At 39.0% G+C, this 12,817-nt stretch overlaps 1 protein-coding gene across 2 annotated transcripts; it reads left to right on the top strand.

Annotated features, from left to right (window-relative positions):
- Window positions 1-585: 585 nt before the first annotated feature.
- Window positions 586-11,853, top strand: LOC108698781 (heat shock protein HSP 90-alpha). Of its 2 annotated transcripts, XM_018230564.2 has the most exons (11): window positions 586-746; window positions 6,222-6,386; window positions 7,041-7,407; window positions 7,668-7,801; window positions 8,380-8,685; window positions 8,782-8,947; window positions 9,194-9,384; window positions 9,970-10,117; window positions 10,755-11,023; window positions 11,113-11,446; window positions 11,558-11,853. In XM_018230564.2, the coding sequence occupies exons 2-11, from the start codon at window positions 6,222-6,224 to the stop codon at window positions 11,665-11,667; spliced, it is 2,190 nt and encodes a 729-aa protein (XP_018086053.1). In that variant the 5' UTR covers window positions 586-746; the 3' UTR covers window positions 11,668-11,853. The 2 variants fall into 2 exon arrangements, with proteins under 2 accessions (XP_018086053.1, XP_018086052.1); XM_018230563.2 differs by lacking the exon at window positions 586-746 and having other exon boundaries at window positions 6,207-6,386.
- Window positions 11,854-12,817: the final 964 nt, after the last annotated feature.

Here is a 12,817-nt window from a genome sequence, read left to right as displayed (position 1 = left end):
AATTTGAAAGTAGAGAAATCCAGGGGCTGGTGTCAAATCCTCACAAGCAGACTACTCATTGCGCAGACTGAAGACTATTCTAGACTAGAGGAAACTAACATTCATCTAGATTTTGAAGACAAGAATAATGACCACCACCTCATCAACGCTTCATTCTGGGAATCCCCTGGTCAAAAACACATACAGAATAATTTACTGTTGTAAAACATAAGGCTATTAGAAGTCACCAAGGCCTTATTTGCATATAATTTAGAACAAGGATATTAGATGTAAATAAGTGGGAATATCTTGGTCATTACAACAGAACCTATAGAAGAGTGAACAGGAACCATCAAACAATCAATAAACTAGAAATTGACAGCAGTATAAAAATATGCCTCTAAGGAATCAGATGCTCCTCGGTTGCCACTGGCAACAACAATAGCACGCTGCATATCCCTGTCCATGCTTCTAGTGTTTTCCACCGATGCAGTGACATCATATAGGCGTGGCCCGGGCACCCGCAGCAAAATGATGATAAAAAGCTTCGGGAGATTTCCACGCATGCGCCCGTGAAGCTGTTCCATTGGTCGGTAACGTCTGAGAAAATTCCAGACACTTCTGGAAGGCTTGGGTAGTTGGAGCGGAGGAGTGGTGGGATATATAAAGAAGAGAAGCGCCAATCACAGTCACATTACTGCTGTTAGTTGTCTGCGGAAGGTTCGTTGCTTAGCAGCTGGGGAGAGCGAATCATCAACGCCTTCAAGGTAAGGATGACTTACACCGTAATACTTCCAGTGTGTCCATCACCAGGGACGGAACTACAGAGGGGGTCCAAGAGCTATAGGGGTCCCCATAAGGCCATAATAAATATATCATTTCAATAAGTATTGTTAAAATAGGGCGACCTCTAGATAGTTTTGGTGGCCAGTAGATTTTTGCCCTGAAATTGAGCAAAGTCACCTGAAAACCGTAGTCCCAAAATGAATTCTCGAGCAACATAATTTTTTTATTTATGCTTACTTAATGGCTACTAGAAAAGTATATTATGATGAAAATGGTTTATTTACATGAAGCAGGATTTTACATATGAGCTGTTTTATGCAATATCTTTTTTATAGAGACCTACATTGCTTGGGGGGTATAGTTTTCCTTTAAATGAGAATTTAAGCCCTAACTTAAAAAACCCCTACCCTACATAGACCCCCCCCATCCCTCTGTAATTGTTACCCCAGGCATATGCCCCTAACGTTTTACCTACCCTTCAGTGCAGATTCAGGCATCGGAGTTCACGGGCGCCTTCTTCAGCTGCTTTGGAAGTCTTCATAATGAGAACGGCATGCTGGCACACGCGCAGTTGGAGCAATTGTCTGTTTCACGACAACTGCGCATGCGCCAAAACTCGCAAAAATTACAGAAGCGCCGATCTCATTACCAAGATTGCTGAAGATGGCGCCCGTGAATTCCGATGCCTGAATCAACCAAGGGGTAAGTAAGAATTAGGAGCATTTGCACTGGGTAACACTTAAGCTGGGGGGAGGGGGGTCTATGTAGGGTAGGGGGGTAGGGTTTTTTTTAAGTTTAGGGTTGAATTCTCCTTTTAAGAGTGACGGGAGACTGGGGTACAGAGCCCAAAATCTAGTAACTCCCGACTCTACACAAGTCTGTCCCATTGTATGCTGGGTATTGTAGTCTTTAGGGATGCACCAAATCCAGAATTTGGTTCGGAATTCAACCTTTTTCAACAGGATTCGGTTTCGGCCGCATCCTAATTTGTGTATGCAAATTAGGGACGGGGAGGGAAATCGCGTGACATTTTGTCACAAAACGTAAGTAAAAACGTTTTCCCTTTCCCACCCCTAATTTACATATGCAAATTTGGTTTGGTATTCGGCCAAATCCTTTTGCAAAGGATTCAGGGGGTTCGGCCAAATCCAAAATAGTGGATTCGGTGCATCCCTAGTAGTCTTACATTAAACTTCGCAGTTGGCAAATTGTTAAACAAAAACGACATTACCCAACATGCATTGGGAGACGCAGGCTCAACACATTAGGGCAAGAAAAAACTTTCTAAAGTACAAACCAGCCAAAGGCCCAACAAGTAGCCCAAATCCGTACCTTGACTAGTTTGTACGTTCAAAACCCAACTGGGCTTTAAATTAGTAGCCCAATTTGGCTGGGAAACCACCAACCTGGCAACCCTGTGCTAGTGGCTCGCTTGCAGAGCAGAGTGGTCTGGAAAGGGGTCGCCGATTCTTGTGTGTAAATAGAAGGGTCAGTAACGTAACCCCCCCCACACACACACACACGGGATGTGACAGGTCGATTTTGGGACACTGGACATTTCTATCTACTGGAACGTCTCCCTTTCCTTGTGTGTTTGGGCTTACTGGGATGCTATCAGGCAGGATGGCTAGAATATTTCTCCATGCTTTTGGATGGGCTGCCTAATCCCCATTAGCAGAATGGAAACTCCTTATTTTCCAAATTATTCTCCACTCAGCAGGTTAGTAAGATGATACTACTCTCCTTGCTCATTTAAGCTGAACTCTGAAGGGGAGGGGTGGAGATTTCTGATGGTAACTTCTAGAAAATGGATATCCTGCATCTTGTCTGTAGGAGGCACTAGAGGTGCACAGTCCTGCCATTGTCCTTGTTTAACAGTAGCATTTATTTGCCCACCCACATAAGTGTCCCCCTGGCAGGTCTGCAAGATTCCTAATAAACTGTTTATGTGACAAGTTGTGTTTTAAAGACTGATTAAAGGTGTGCCTTCAGTTTTGCAGTAGAGAGTGCCCCTTGTCTTTGCAATAACAAATGTTTTTTTTGTAAAGGAATAGTGCATTTTTTCCTAGGTACTCAAATGTCCCTTTTAACTAAGATATACTTAGGGCTGATTTATAAAAGGTCGAGGTGAAATTTCGAATGAAAAAAAATTGAATTTCAAGCTATTTTTGTGTACTTCGACTAGGGAATAATCCAAGTTAGATTTGAATATGAAAAAAATTTGAATATTGAAATTTATCATGTACTGTCTCTTTAAAAATTCGACTTCAACCATTCGCCATATAAAACCTGCCGAATTGCTGTTTTAGCCTATGGGGGACCTCCTAGAACCTATTGGTAGTCAATTGGTGGACTTTGAAAAATCTAAGTTTTTTTTTTCGGAAAAACTTTGAATCGAATTTGATCGAATGCGCTATTCCTTCGATTCATCATACAATTCGAATTTGGCCGAATACGGACCTATTCGATCGAAAACGGACCTATTCAACCAAAAAAAAAAAATCTTTGACTTAATTTCGCTTGTTCTTTTTGAATTCGAATTTCGATGTTTTTTCAATTCGAAATCCAACCCTTGATAAATATGCCCCTTAATCTGTATTACAGGCAAAACAATCCTATTGGGTTTAACTAATATTTAAATATTTTTTAGTAGACTTAAGGTATGAAGATCCAAATTACAGAAAGATCCTTTATCTGGAAAACCCCATGTCCTGAGCATTCTGGATAACAGGTCCCATACCTGTATTATTGTCAAAGGCTTAACAGGTTCAAGAACAGCACATGCACCACACAATATTTTTTAAAATGGGTTTTCAAACTGTGTAGAAAACTCATAAATAGCACATGACTTGTATTTACCAGCTGTTATGGCTCTGTACCAATAGTCTTATGTTCTATTGTGAAATGTGATCCCTACAATCCTATTGAACTTAGAATAGCAGACCCATGCTAAAAACGTAGATATTTAAGGTGAACATTTTTTATGTTACTGGCTTTTTTGTAATGCTATTTCAGGCTTTTATGTCTAAAGCTTTGTATAACTTCATTATGTTGAGAAAGACAGCAAATGAGATGCAGTGCCTATTTCTGCTGTTTCTAGGTTGGGATTTAGGGGGGACCTTGCAGCGAAACAGTCCTAGAACTTTCAAAACAATCCTTGCTTGGCTTGTGAACACATGGATAAATCAGTAGTGACCTAAACCCTTAAAGGGGTTGTTCACCTCTGTAACAAATTGACAAATCTAACAGTTCACATGAATAGAACAAACTTTTCCATAGAAATAGTTAACAGAAAAAGTACAGTTCAAAAGATATTCACCTCAGAAGTGTCCCTGTACTAATCCTTCAGTTCCACACAGACCCTGTGCTGGGAGGGGGTCACTGACCCCCAAAAACACTACAGTGTTCACTTCCTCTTCCTTATATGACATCACACATTGTACTGGCAGCTAACTTAACTCCTATTGGCTATGTCTGATGTCAATCTGCCACTGCTTCCTGTGCTGGGCTGTGCTGGGGAATTTGAGCAGCATTCAGGTACTAAAGAGAAACTGTTACCAGTTTGTGAGAGGGAGGGGGAGTGTGGGCTGTGTACTGCAGAGACTTCAACTGTGCAGATGGGGGGATCAAGGTGCTTGGGACCTGGAGTTTTCTGGATAATGGATCTTTCCATAATTTGGATCTTCATACCTTAAGTCTACTAGAAAATCATGTAAACATTAAATAAACTCAAGGCTGGTTTTGCTTCCAATAAGGATTAATTATATCTTAGTTGGGATCAAGTACAAGGTACAGGTATGGCATCTGTTATACAGAATGCTTGCGACCTGGGGTCTTCCGGATAGCAGATCTTTCTGTAATTTGGATCTTAGTACTAGAAAATCATATAAACACTAAATAAAGCCAATAGGCTGGTTTTGCTTCCAATAAGGATTAATTATATCTTAGTTGGGATCAAGTACAAGCTACTGTTTTACCATCAACTAAAAGGACCAATTTGCCAGGAAAACATTTTTACTTTTTGTTATGGAAAATGGTTTTTCTAACACATTGAGAGCATTGTTAGTGGTTTCATAAGATTTGTACATTGAAGGTGAACAACCCCTTTAAAAGTTTTTATGTATTCTTCCCTAGAATATTTAAAGGGATACTGTCATGGGGAAAAAATTTTTTTTCAAAATGAATCAGTTAATAGTGCTGCTCCAGCAGAATTCTGCACTGAAATCCATTTCTCAAACAAACATTTTTTTATATTCAATTTTGAAATCTTGACATGGGGCTAGACATATTGTCAATTTCCCAGCTCCCCCAAGTCATGTGACTTGTGCTCTGATAAATTTCAATCACTCTTTACTGCTGTACTGCAAGTTGGAGTGATATCACCCCCCTCCCTTTCCCCCCCCCAGCAGCCAAACAAAAGAACAATGGGAAGGTAACCAGATAGCAGCTCCCTAAAGCTGGCCATAGATGTTGAGATTTTTAAAAGATCAGATCCTGATCGTGAGACCACGATCTTCTCAGAACGATCGTACGAATTTACCATCAACTAAAAGGACCAATTTGCCAGGAAAACAAAGGGGAGCTGCCTTCTTGGCCCTGCAAACATAGATAGATTGCACTGGGACTGACAAAGATTTTTTAACCTGGCCGATCAATTTCCTGTCGGCCGAAAAATCGTAAGATGTACAATCGTTCGAATCCCACTAACCGCACGATAATTTCGAAGGATCGGTCGGGCTTCGCTAAAATCGGTTGTTCGGCAAGAAGAATCTTAACACAAGATAACATCTGCCTGGTCTCACTGAGACACATTCAGTTACATTGAGAAGGAAAAACAGCAGCCTGCCAGAAAGCATTTCTCTCCTAAAGTGCAGGCACAAATCACATGACTGGGGGCAGCTGGGAAATTGACAAAATGTCTAGCCCCATGTCAGATTTCAAAATTGAATATAAAAAAATCTGTTTGCTCTTTTGAGAAATGGATTTGAGTGCAGAATTTTGCTGGAGTAGCACTATTAACTGATGCGTTTTGAAAAAAAAACATGTTTTCCGATGGCAGGATCCCTTTAAAACTAATGCTTGTACAGTGATGGGATCCATTATCCGGAAACCCATTATACAGAAAGCTCCAAAAGCTTTGGAAAGGCTGTCTTCCATACACTACATTTTATCCAAATAATCCAAATTTAGATATTTTTCTCTAATAATAAAACAGTAAATTATACTTGATCCCAACTAAGATATAATTAATCCTTATTGGAAACAAAACCAGCCTATTGGGTTTATTTAATGTTTTAACATGATTTCCTGGTGGACTTAAGGTATGAAGATCCAAATTACAGAAAGATCCACTATCCGGAAAGCCCCAGGTCCCAAGCATTCTGCATAACCGGTCCCATACCTGTATAATGTTTGCTATCCTTGCAATCCGTGAATGTTTTATGTTGTGTTTACAGATGCCAGACGAAGTGCAGACAGCAACCCAGGACCAACAGATGGAGGAGGATGTGGAGACGTTTGCATTCCAGGCTGAGATTGCTCAGTTGATGTCTCTGATCATAAACACATTCTATTCCAATAAAGAGATTTTCTTGAGGGAACTGATCTCTAACTCATCTGATGTATGTTTTTAAATATAATTTAAATGAGAAATGTAACTTGTTAAATTGCTAGCTACCAGAGTCATGGAGTCAGAAGCAATTTTGGGTATCTGTAGTCTGAGTTGCCAAAAAAAGTTCAGACTCCTAATAACTTTAAATACAAGCAGTAAAAATAATCAAATCAGATTTAAGAGCTTCTATGAAGTAGGGTATGGCAGAAGCAATTCTGTTTCTACTTTGTCTGTTAAATACAATCCAAAATTAAAACGATTCCACAGCTGTATGCCAGGTTCAATTAATATGTAAGTTGTTTTAAGTTTTCTAATTGTTTTTGCTTTATGTAGTTTAACTTTGATTTTAATTTAATTACCAAAGGATGTGTTTCATGTTTTTAAAGCTTTGGCAGTGATAAAATGCCTGGTTGTTGTGTATGTTATGTACTTAATAAGATGTCGATCGGACGGGACTAAAAATCCCGTCGGATAGCGGCCGCATCGGTTCATTGATGCTGTCCCGCGATCCGACCGCCCGTTACCCATCGTTAGGATCCGATCATTGGGCCCTAGGGCCGACGATCGGATCAGCCCGATAATGCCCACCTCAAGGTGGGTATATCGGGGAGAGAGCTTTAGTCTGCTTTTAGCTCAGATATTTAAACCTTTTTGTTTAATTTAGGCTCTGGACAAGATCAGATATGAGAGTCTGACTGACCCAAGCAAACTTGATTCTGGAAAAGAACTGAAAATTGAACTGATCCCTAACAAGCAGGACCGATCCCTCACTATTATTGATACTGGCATTGGGATGACCAAAGCTGATCTCATCAACAACTTGGGGACCATTGCCAAGTCTGGTACAAAGGCCTTTATGGAGGCTTTGCAGGCTGGTGCCGATATCTCCATGATTGGCCAGTTTGGTGTTGGTTTCTATTCTGCCTACCTAGTTGCAGAGAAAGTCACAGTGATCACCAAACACATTGATGATGAGCAGTATGCATGGGAGTCTTCTGCTGGAGGATCTTTCACTGTTAGAGTGGATAACAGTAAGTTCTTTGCATTCTGTACATACTACATGAACACTTTTCTGATGTTAGCTATGGTTAAATAACATTAACATTTATTCCTGGAACCAAATCATGAAATTGTCTTATGTATATATGAACTTAAAGAAAATTCTGCACATGTTTGGAGGCATACTGTAGATGAGACTACAAAGTAAAATGAATAAAAATTAACTTTTAAAGATGCATTACCTATAAATGAATATTCATTACTAACATTATTCTGTTTCTTTTCTTATAAGGTGAACCACTTGGCCGTGGCACAAAGGTTATTCTGCATCTCAAGGAGGATCAGTCAGAATATTTTGAGGAAAAAAGGATCAAGGAGATTGTGAAGAAGCACTCCCAGTTTATTGGCTACCCTATTACACTTTTTGTAAGTTGAAGCAAGTGCTTGCATGTGTTTTTTGTTTTAGGTTTTTTTTAGTAGGTAAAACCTAGTAGCAGTTGGTTAAAGTACTTCCTTTTATTAGTAGTTATGCTGTTTGAGTTTATAAAGCATTGGACAGCTATATTAATGACCACATTCTATAGTTAGACAGTTTATGTGCATGTTATGTCTAACATAAATGACAAAACACAACTGCTTAAAGTAGCAGCTTTCTAAACCAGTTGATTTGAACATTTACAACTTTAGGGTCGTAATATAACTATGGTCCTAGAAGCTGCAATGCAGTACTCATTCAGATCATTCAGCTAGCTCACAGTGCATTGGGTGTTAGTTTCAGCAGTTCTGCTTACTGTATAGCTAATGCCAATATCCCCATGATGCACACTTTCACATTTCCATGAAGAAATCTGCTCTGTGTGCTTGTCTGTGCATTTTCACCATAAGAATCATCTCATAAACACAGGTGGAGAAACAGCCTAGTGTGACATTAGCTTAATTTTCCCCGTGCTCACCATTAATGGAGTCGGTAGAAGTGGATTTTTATCTGGGCATTTTTTGTTTAGGTTGAGAAAGAACGCGATAAAGAAATCAGTGATGACGAGGCAGAGGAAGAAAAGGAGGAAAAGAAAGATGAACCTAAAGATGAGGAGAAACCAGAGATTGAGGATGTAGGATCTGATGATGAGGAAGATAAGAAGGAAGGAGACAAGAAAAAGAAGAAGAAAATTAAAGAGAAGTACATTGACCAAGAAGAACTGAACAAAACTAAACCCATCTGGACTAGAAATCCTGATGATATCACTAATGAAGAGTACGGAGAGTTCTACAAAAGCCTAACGAATGACTGGGAAGACCATTTGGCAGTTAAAGTACGTAGCACTGCACAGTTATGCTTATGTGTGCAAGCCACTAGTGGGCCTCTGCATTATAAAGTGTTTTAAAAAAAACTTTTTATTGTTTTGCAGCACTTCTCTGTTGAAGGCCAACTTGAATTTCGGGCTCTGCTCTTTGTGCCAAGAAGGGCTCCATTTGACTTGTTTGAGAACAGAAAGAAGAAAAACAATATTAAACTATATGTACGCAGGGTCTTCATTATGGACAACTGTGATGAGCTCATTCCTGAATATCTGAGTAAGTAGAGCAAAATGTCTATTTAGCAGTTTATGGAGTAGGGTGGGCCATCCGCACAGACTAAACTAGCGAATACGCTTTTAGAACTATTTTATTGAAGTTATCATGTATTGCATGTATATTAGAACAAAACAAATAGTTTGCTATTCAAGGCATTAGAAATAGGCATGTACACAGTAGAATTACTTGCAGACTTTATAAGAACTTGTCTGAAGTTTTGAAAATGTGAAATACTTTTTACTGCAGATTTCATGAGGGGAGTCGTTGACTCTGAAGATCTTCCACTGAACATTTCAAGAGAAATGCTACAGCAAAGCAAAATTCTGAAAGTTATTAGAAAGAATTTGGTCAAGAAATGTTTAGAGCTTTTTACAGAACTGTCTGAAGACAAGGAAAACTACAAGATGTTTTATGAACATTTCTCAAAGAATATTAAGGTTGGTACATTCAGTTGTACTGTATATTATAAAAGTGTGTTTTATAAAAACCTTGTGTTATAAAAACGTTTATATCCGCAAACTAATTTGGTATGAAGCTCTATGTGCAAAGGTCAGGGAAGGTGCAAGAAGTCATATAACACAGAGGTTTTCCCTAGCCCAAGTCATAGGAATAACAGCCCAGACTGGAATGCTTCCTAGTTAAAACTCTGCATTACATACACTTTTCATACTCCTTGCCAGATACAGACTCATTCATGTGGTGAAGCACAATTTATTAGCCCATTCTTTACATGACTTCTAAGTACTGTCTGTACTGTGTTGGGTGATATTTAGGCTTGTTTGGTCATAAAAAGAAGAAAAATCCCAACTGATATTGTGCTAGTGTTGCTACCAGAGGTCATTTGGAACTTGGCAACCAGTGACTATTTTAAAAGTTGTCTCTGAATTCTTTTAGTTACAAAGGTTGTCTTGCCCTGCCCCAGTTTACCTACTAGTCACTTGTATGGTTGAATTTTAAATAGTCATAGTTACAAATGGATGGTTAGTTCTGTCTCTTATTTAACAGTCTGATCTCTTCTACAGCTTGGTATCCACGAAGACTCTCAAAACCGCAACAAGCTCTCGGAATTGCTGCGATACCACACATCAGCTTCGGGGGGTGAAATGGTATCACTTAAAGATTATTGCACGAGAATGAAGGAAAACCAGAAACATATCTATTACATTACAGGTGAGCAATATGAGGGAAGCTCGGGTTTGAATTTTTACTATGTTGATGTTCAGTTGAGACAACTTTGTTTGATCTTGATAATGACTGTACCAGAAAACTTCATATTCTCAGTAACCATATTGTAGAATAAATGACTATTCATGACAAGAGAATACACTTGTTTGTTATCCAGCTTTTATATCCTCCTTTTATACTATGGTTTAAAAGTGATGGCATACGGGGGGGGGATTGGTTGCCTTGGTTATTTTTTTTTTTTCTAATGTGAGTGACAAATCTACTGAAAATGACTTGCCGTAGTATAACATTAACATCACTGCAAGTAAAATCTATTCCACTCAATAAGTTTTGTCAAGTGTTGAACATCCACAAAACCTTATTTGCTAAATGGTACTATTTATAAAATTATGGTTAAATGTCACTGTTTGTTCAAATCCTCTACATCTGTTGTGAAGAAGCTATTGGATAGTTGCTTCCCAAAGTGGGGACACGGGACAAGAACATCTGTTAAAAATCGAATGTGGCCAGCAGCCCAAGCAAGAATAAGCTCAGAGTTTTTTTTAGTTTTTCATGACCTTAAATATGTATTTCAAAGTATATGTACACCTAGTCTATATAGAACCTTTTGTCTCTGCTTAAGGTGAAACAAAAGAACAGGTGGCTCACTCTGCATTTGTGGAAAGACTTCGAAAGCATGGGCTGGAAGTAATTTACATGATCGAGCCAATTGATGAGTACTGTGTCCAACAACTGAAAGAATTTGAAGGGAAAACCTTGGTGTCTGTTACTAAGGAAGGATTAGAACTTCCAGAGGACGAGGAAGAGAAAAAGAGACAGGAGGAGAAAAAGTCCAAGTTTGAGAACTTATGCAAGATAATGAAGGACATTTTGGAAAAAAAAGTAGAGAAGGTATATAGCAACTAGTAACTTGCTGCATTACGCCAAATTGGGTGCCCTGATATTCTGTGCCAAGTCCTAAAAAAAGTGTTCTGTTACAGGTTGTAGTGTCCAACAGACTTGTGACTTCACCTTGCTGTATTGTAACAAGCACATATGGCTGGACAGCGAACATGGAGAGAATAATGAAGGCCCAGGCACTGAGGGACAACTCTACTATGGGCTATATGGCTGCAAAGAAACAACTGGAAATTAACCCTGATCATTCCATAATTGAAACACTAAGACAAAAGGCTGATGCTGATAAAAATGACAAGTCTGTAAAGGATCTGGTCATTCTTCTCTTTGAAACTGCACTACTTTCATCAGGCTTCAGTCTAGAAGACCCTCAGACACATTCAAACCGCATCTACAGAATGATCAGACTTGGTCTTGGTATGTACCATTTGACATTGTCTCATATTTGGGGAGGGTGGATGAGGGAAGGAAATGGCTTATGGTCTGTTCATAATTGTGTGTTTTTTATTCATTTATTTTTTAACTCAGGAATTGATGAAGATGATGATGCTACTGAAGACTTGTCAGCACCAGCAACTGAAGAGATGCCTCCGCTCGAAGGAGATGGAGACTCTTCTCGAATGGAAGAGGTTGATTAAGCCAATTGCATTGTACATAGTTACCTGCCACTTCAGTATGTTCCAGGCAAATCTCTAAGAATAGGTTTTGTATTTTTCTGCAGATTACCTGTTCTCTGCATTCCGTCAAAATATTTATTTATTTTTGAATGTTTGTTTTTGTTAAATTGCACTGTTCTTGTTTTCAGTAAAGAAATGCTGATATGACATTTATGCCTCTTAGTCTGATTGCCAAACTGCATCTTAATTTGAATACCACAACTGTGTCTTTAAAGGGAAGGGAAGCTTTTCAAATAATATGCCCCCCCCCATACTGTATTGAGCGGGAATACTACACCTACTTATTTAGAGATGACTCCTTTAGTGTGTCTGTTTGTTATGAGCCATTTTAAAGGACATGTAACCCTCCAACAAAAAAATTTAATCAGTAAACAGCCGATCTGAAATCTTTAGATAACTACAGTAAGGCTGCAGCATCCCCCTAATCACTTAGAAATCATTCTCCTCCTCTAACCTACTCTACACCTCCCTTAGGAATTTACTTTGGCTGTTGGCTCATGAGCATGCTGAGTTCTTCTCAGCTCAGATTACTAAACACACCCTCCAGTCTAACGGCCAATGAAGAGATAGCATTGCTGGTTCCCATAGAAACTCTAGCTGTCTGATCCTATTTTTTTTCTCCTAACCAGCTCTCCTGAGCTCAGCTTAACCATTACAGTGCTCAACCCCAGCAGAACTTTTTATCAAAGTATGTTGTGCCTGTGATAACCTGCATTCTGCATTGCATGAACTTTATAGCATGCATGTTTCAATGGTACTGATGATGTGTCAGAGGCAAAATGGTTGCCGGGTGAAAGCTGCTATTTGTTTTAGGAATATGTGATGGCGCTGGCAAATGGAGGGGGTATATGCAGTACAAATAATGTGCCCAACTTATATACATGGTAGGAAAATGTAGAATTATAAATCCTTTAAAGGTTTACAGATTTTTCAGATTTACATTATAGCATGAGCTCTAATACATATTTTAGACAGTGGCTGCTCCCCACCCCTACATCAAAATCAAGACAATGGATCTTTTCTAAGTGCAGTATTTAGTTATAGTTCAACATATCCCCGCATACAGTTACACTCACAGGATAAAAAAAAATAGTAATCGCATATAAGTTTC

Source organism: Xenopus laevis, chromosome 8L (genome assembly GCF_017654675.1).
Source record: "Xenopus laevis strain J_2021 chromosome 8L, Xenopus_laevis_v10.1, whole genome shotgun sequence".
NCBI classification, from domain to species: domain Eukaryota; kingdom Metazoa; phylum Chordata; class Amphibia; order Anura; family Pipidae; genus Xenopus; species Xenopus laevis.
The sequence above is the reverse complement of the archived record's forward strand: the minus strand, read 5'-3'. Positions and strand labels throughout refer to the sequence as shown.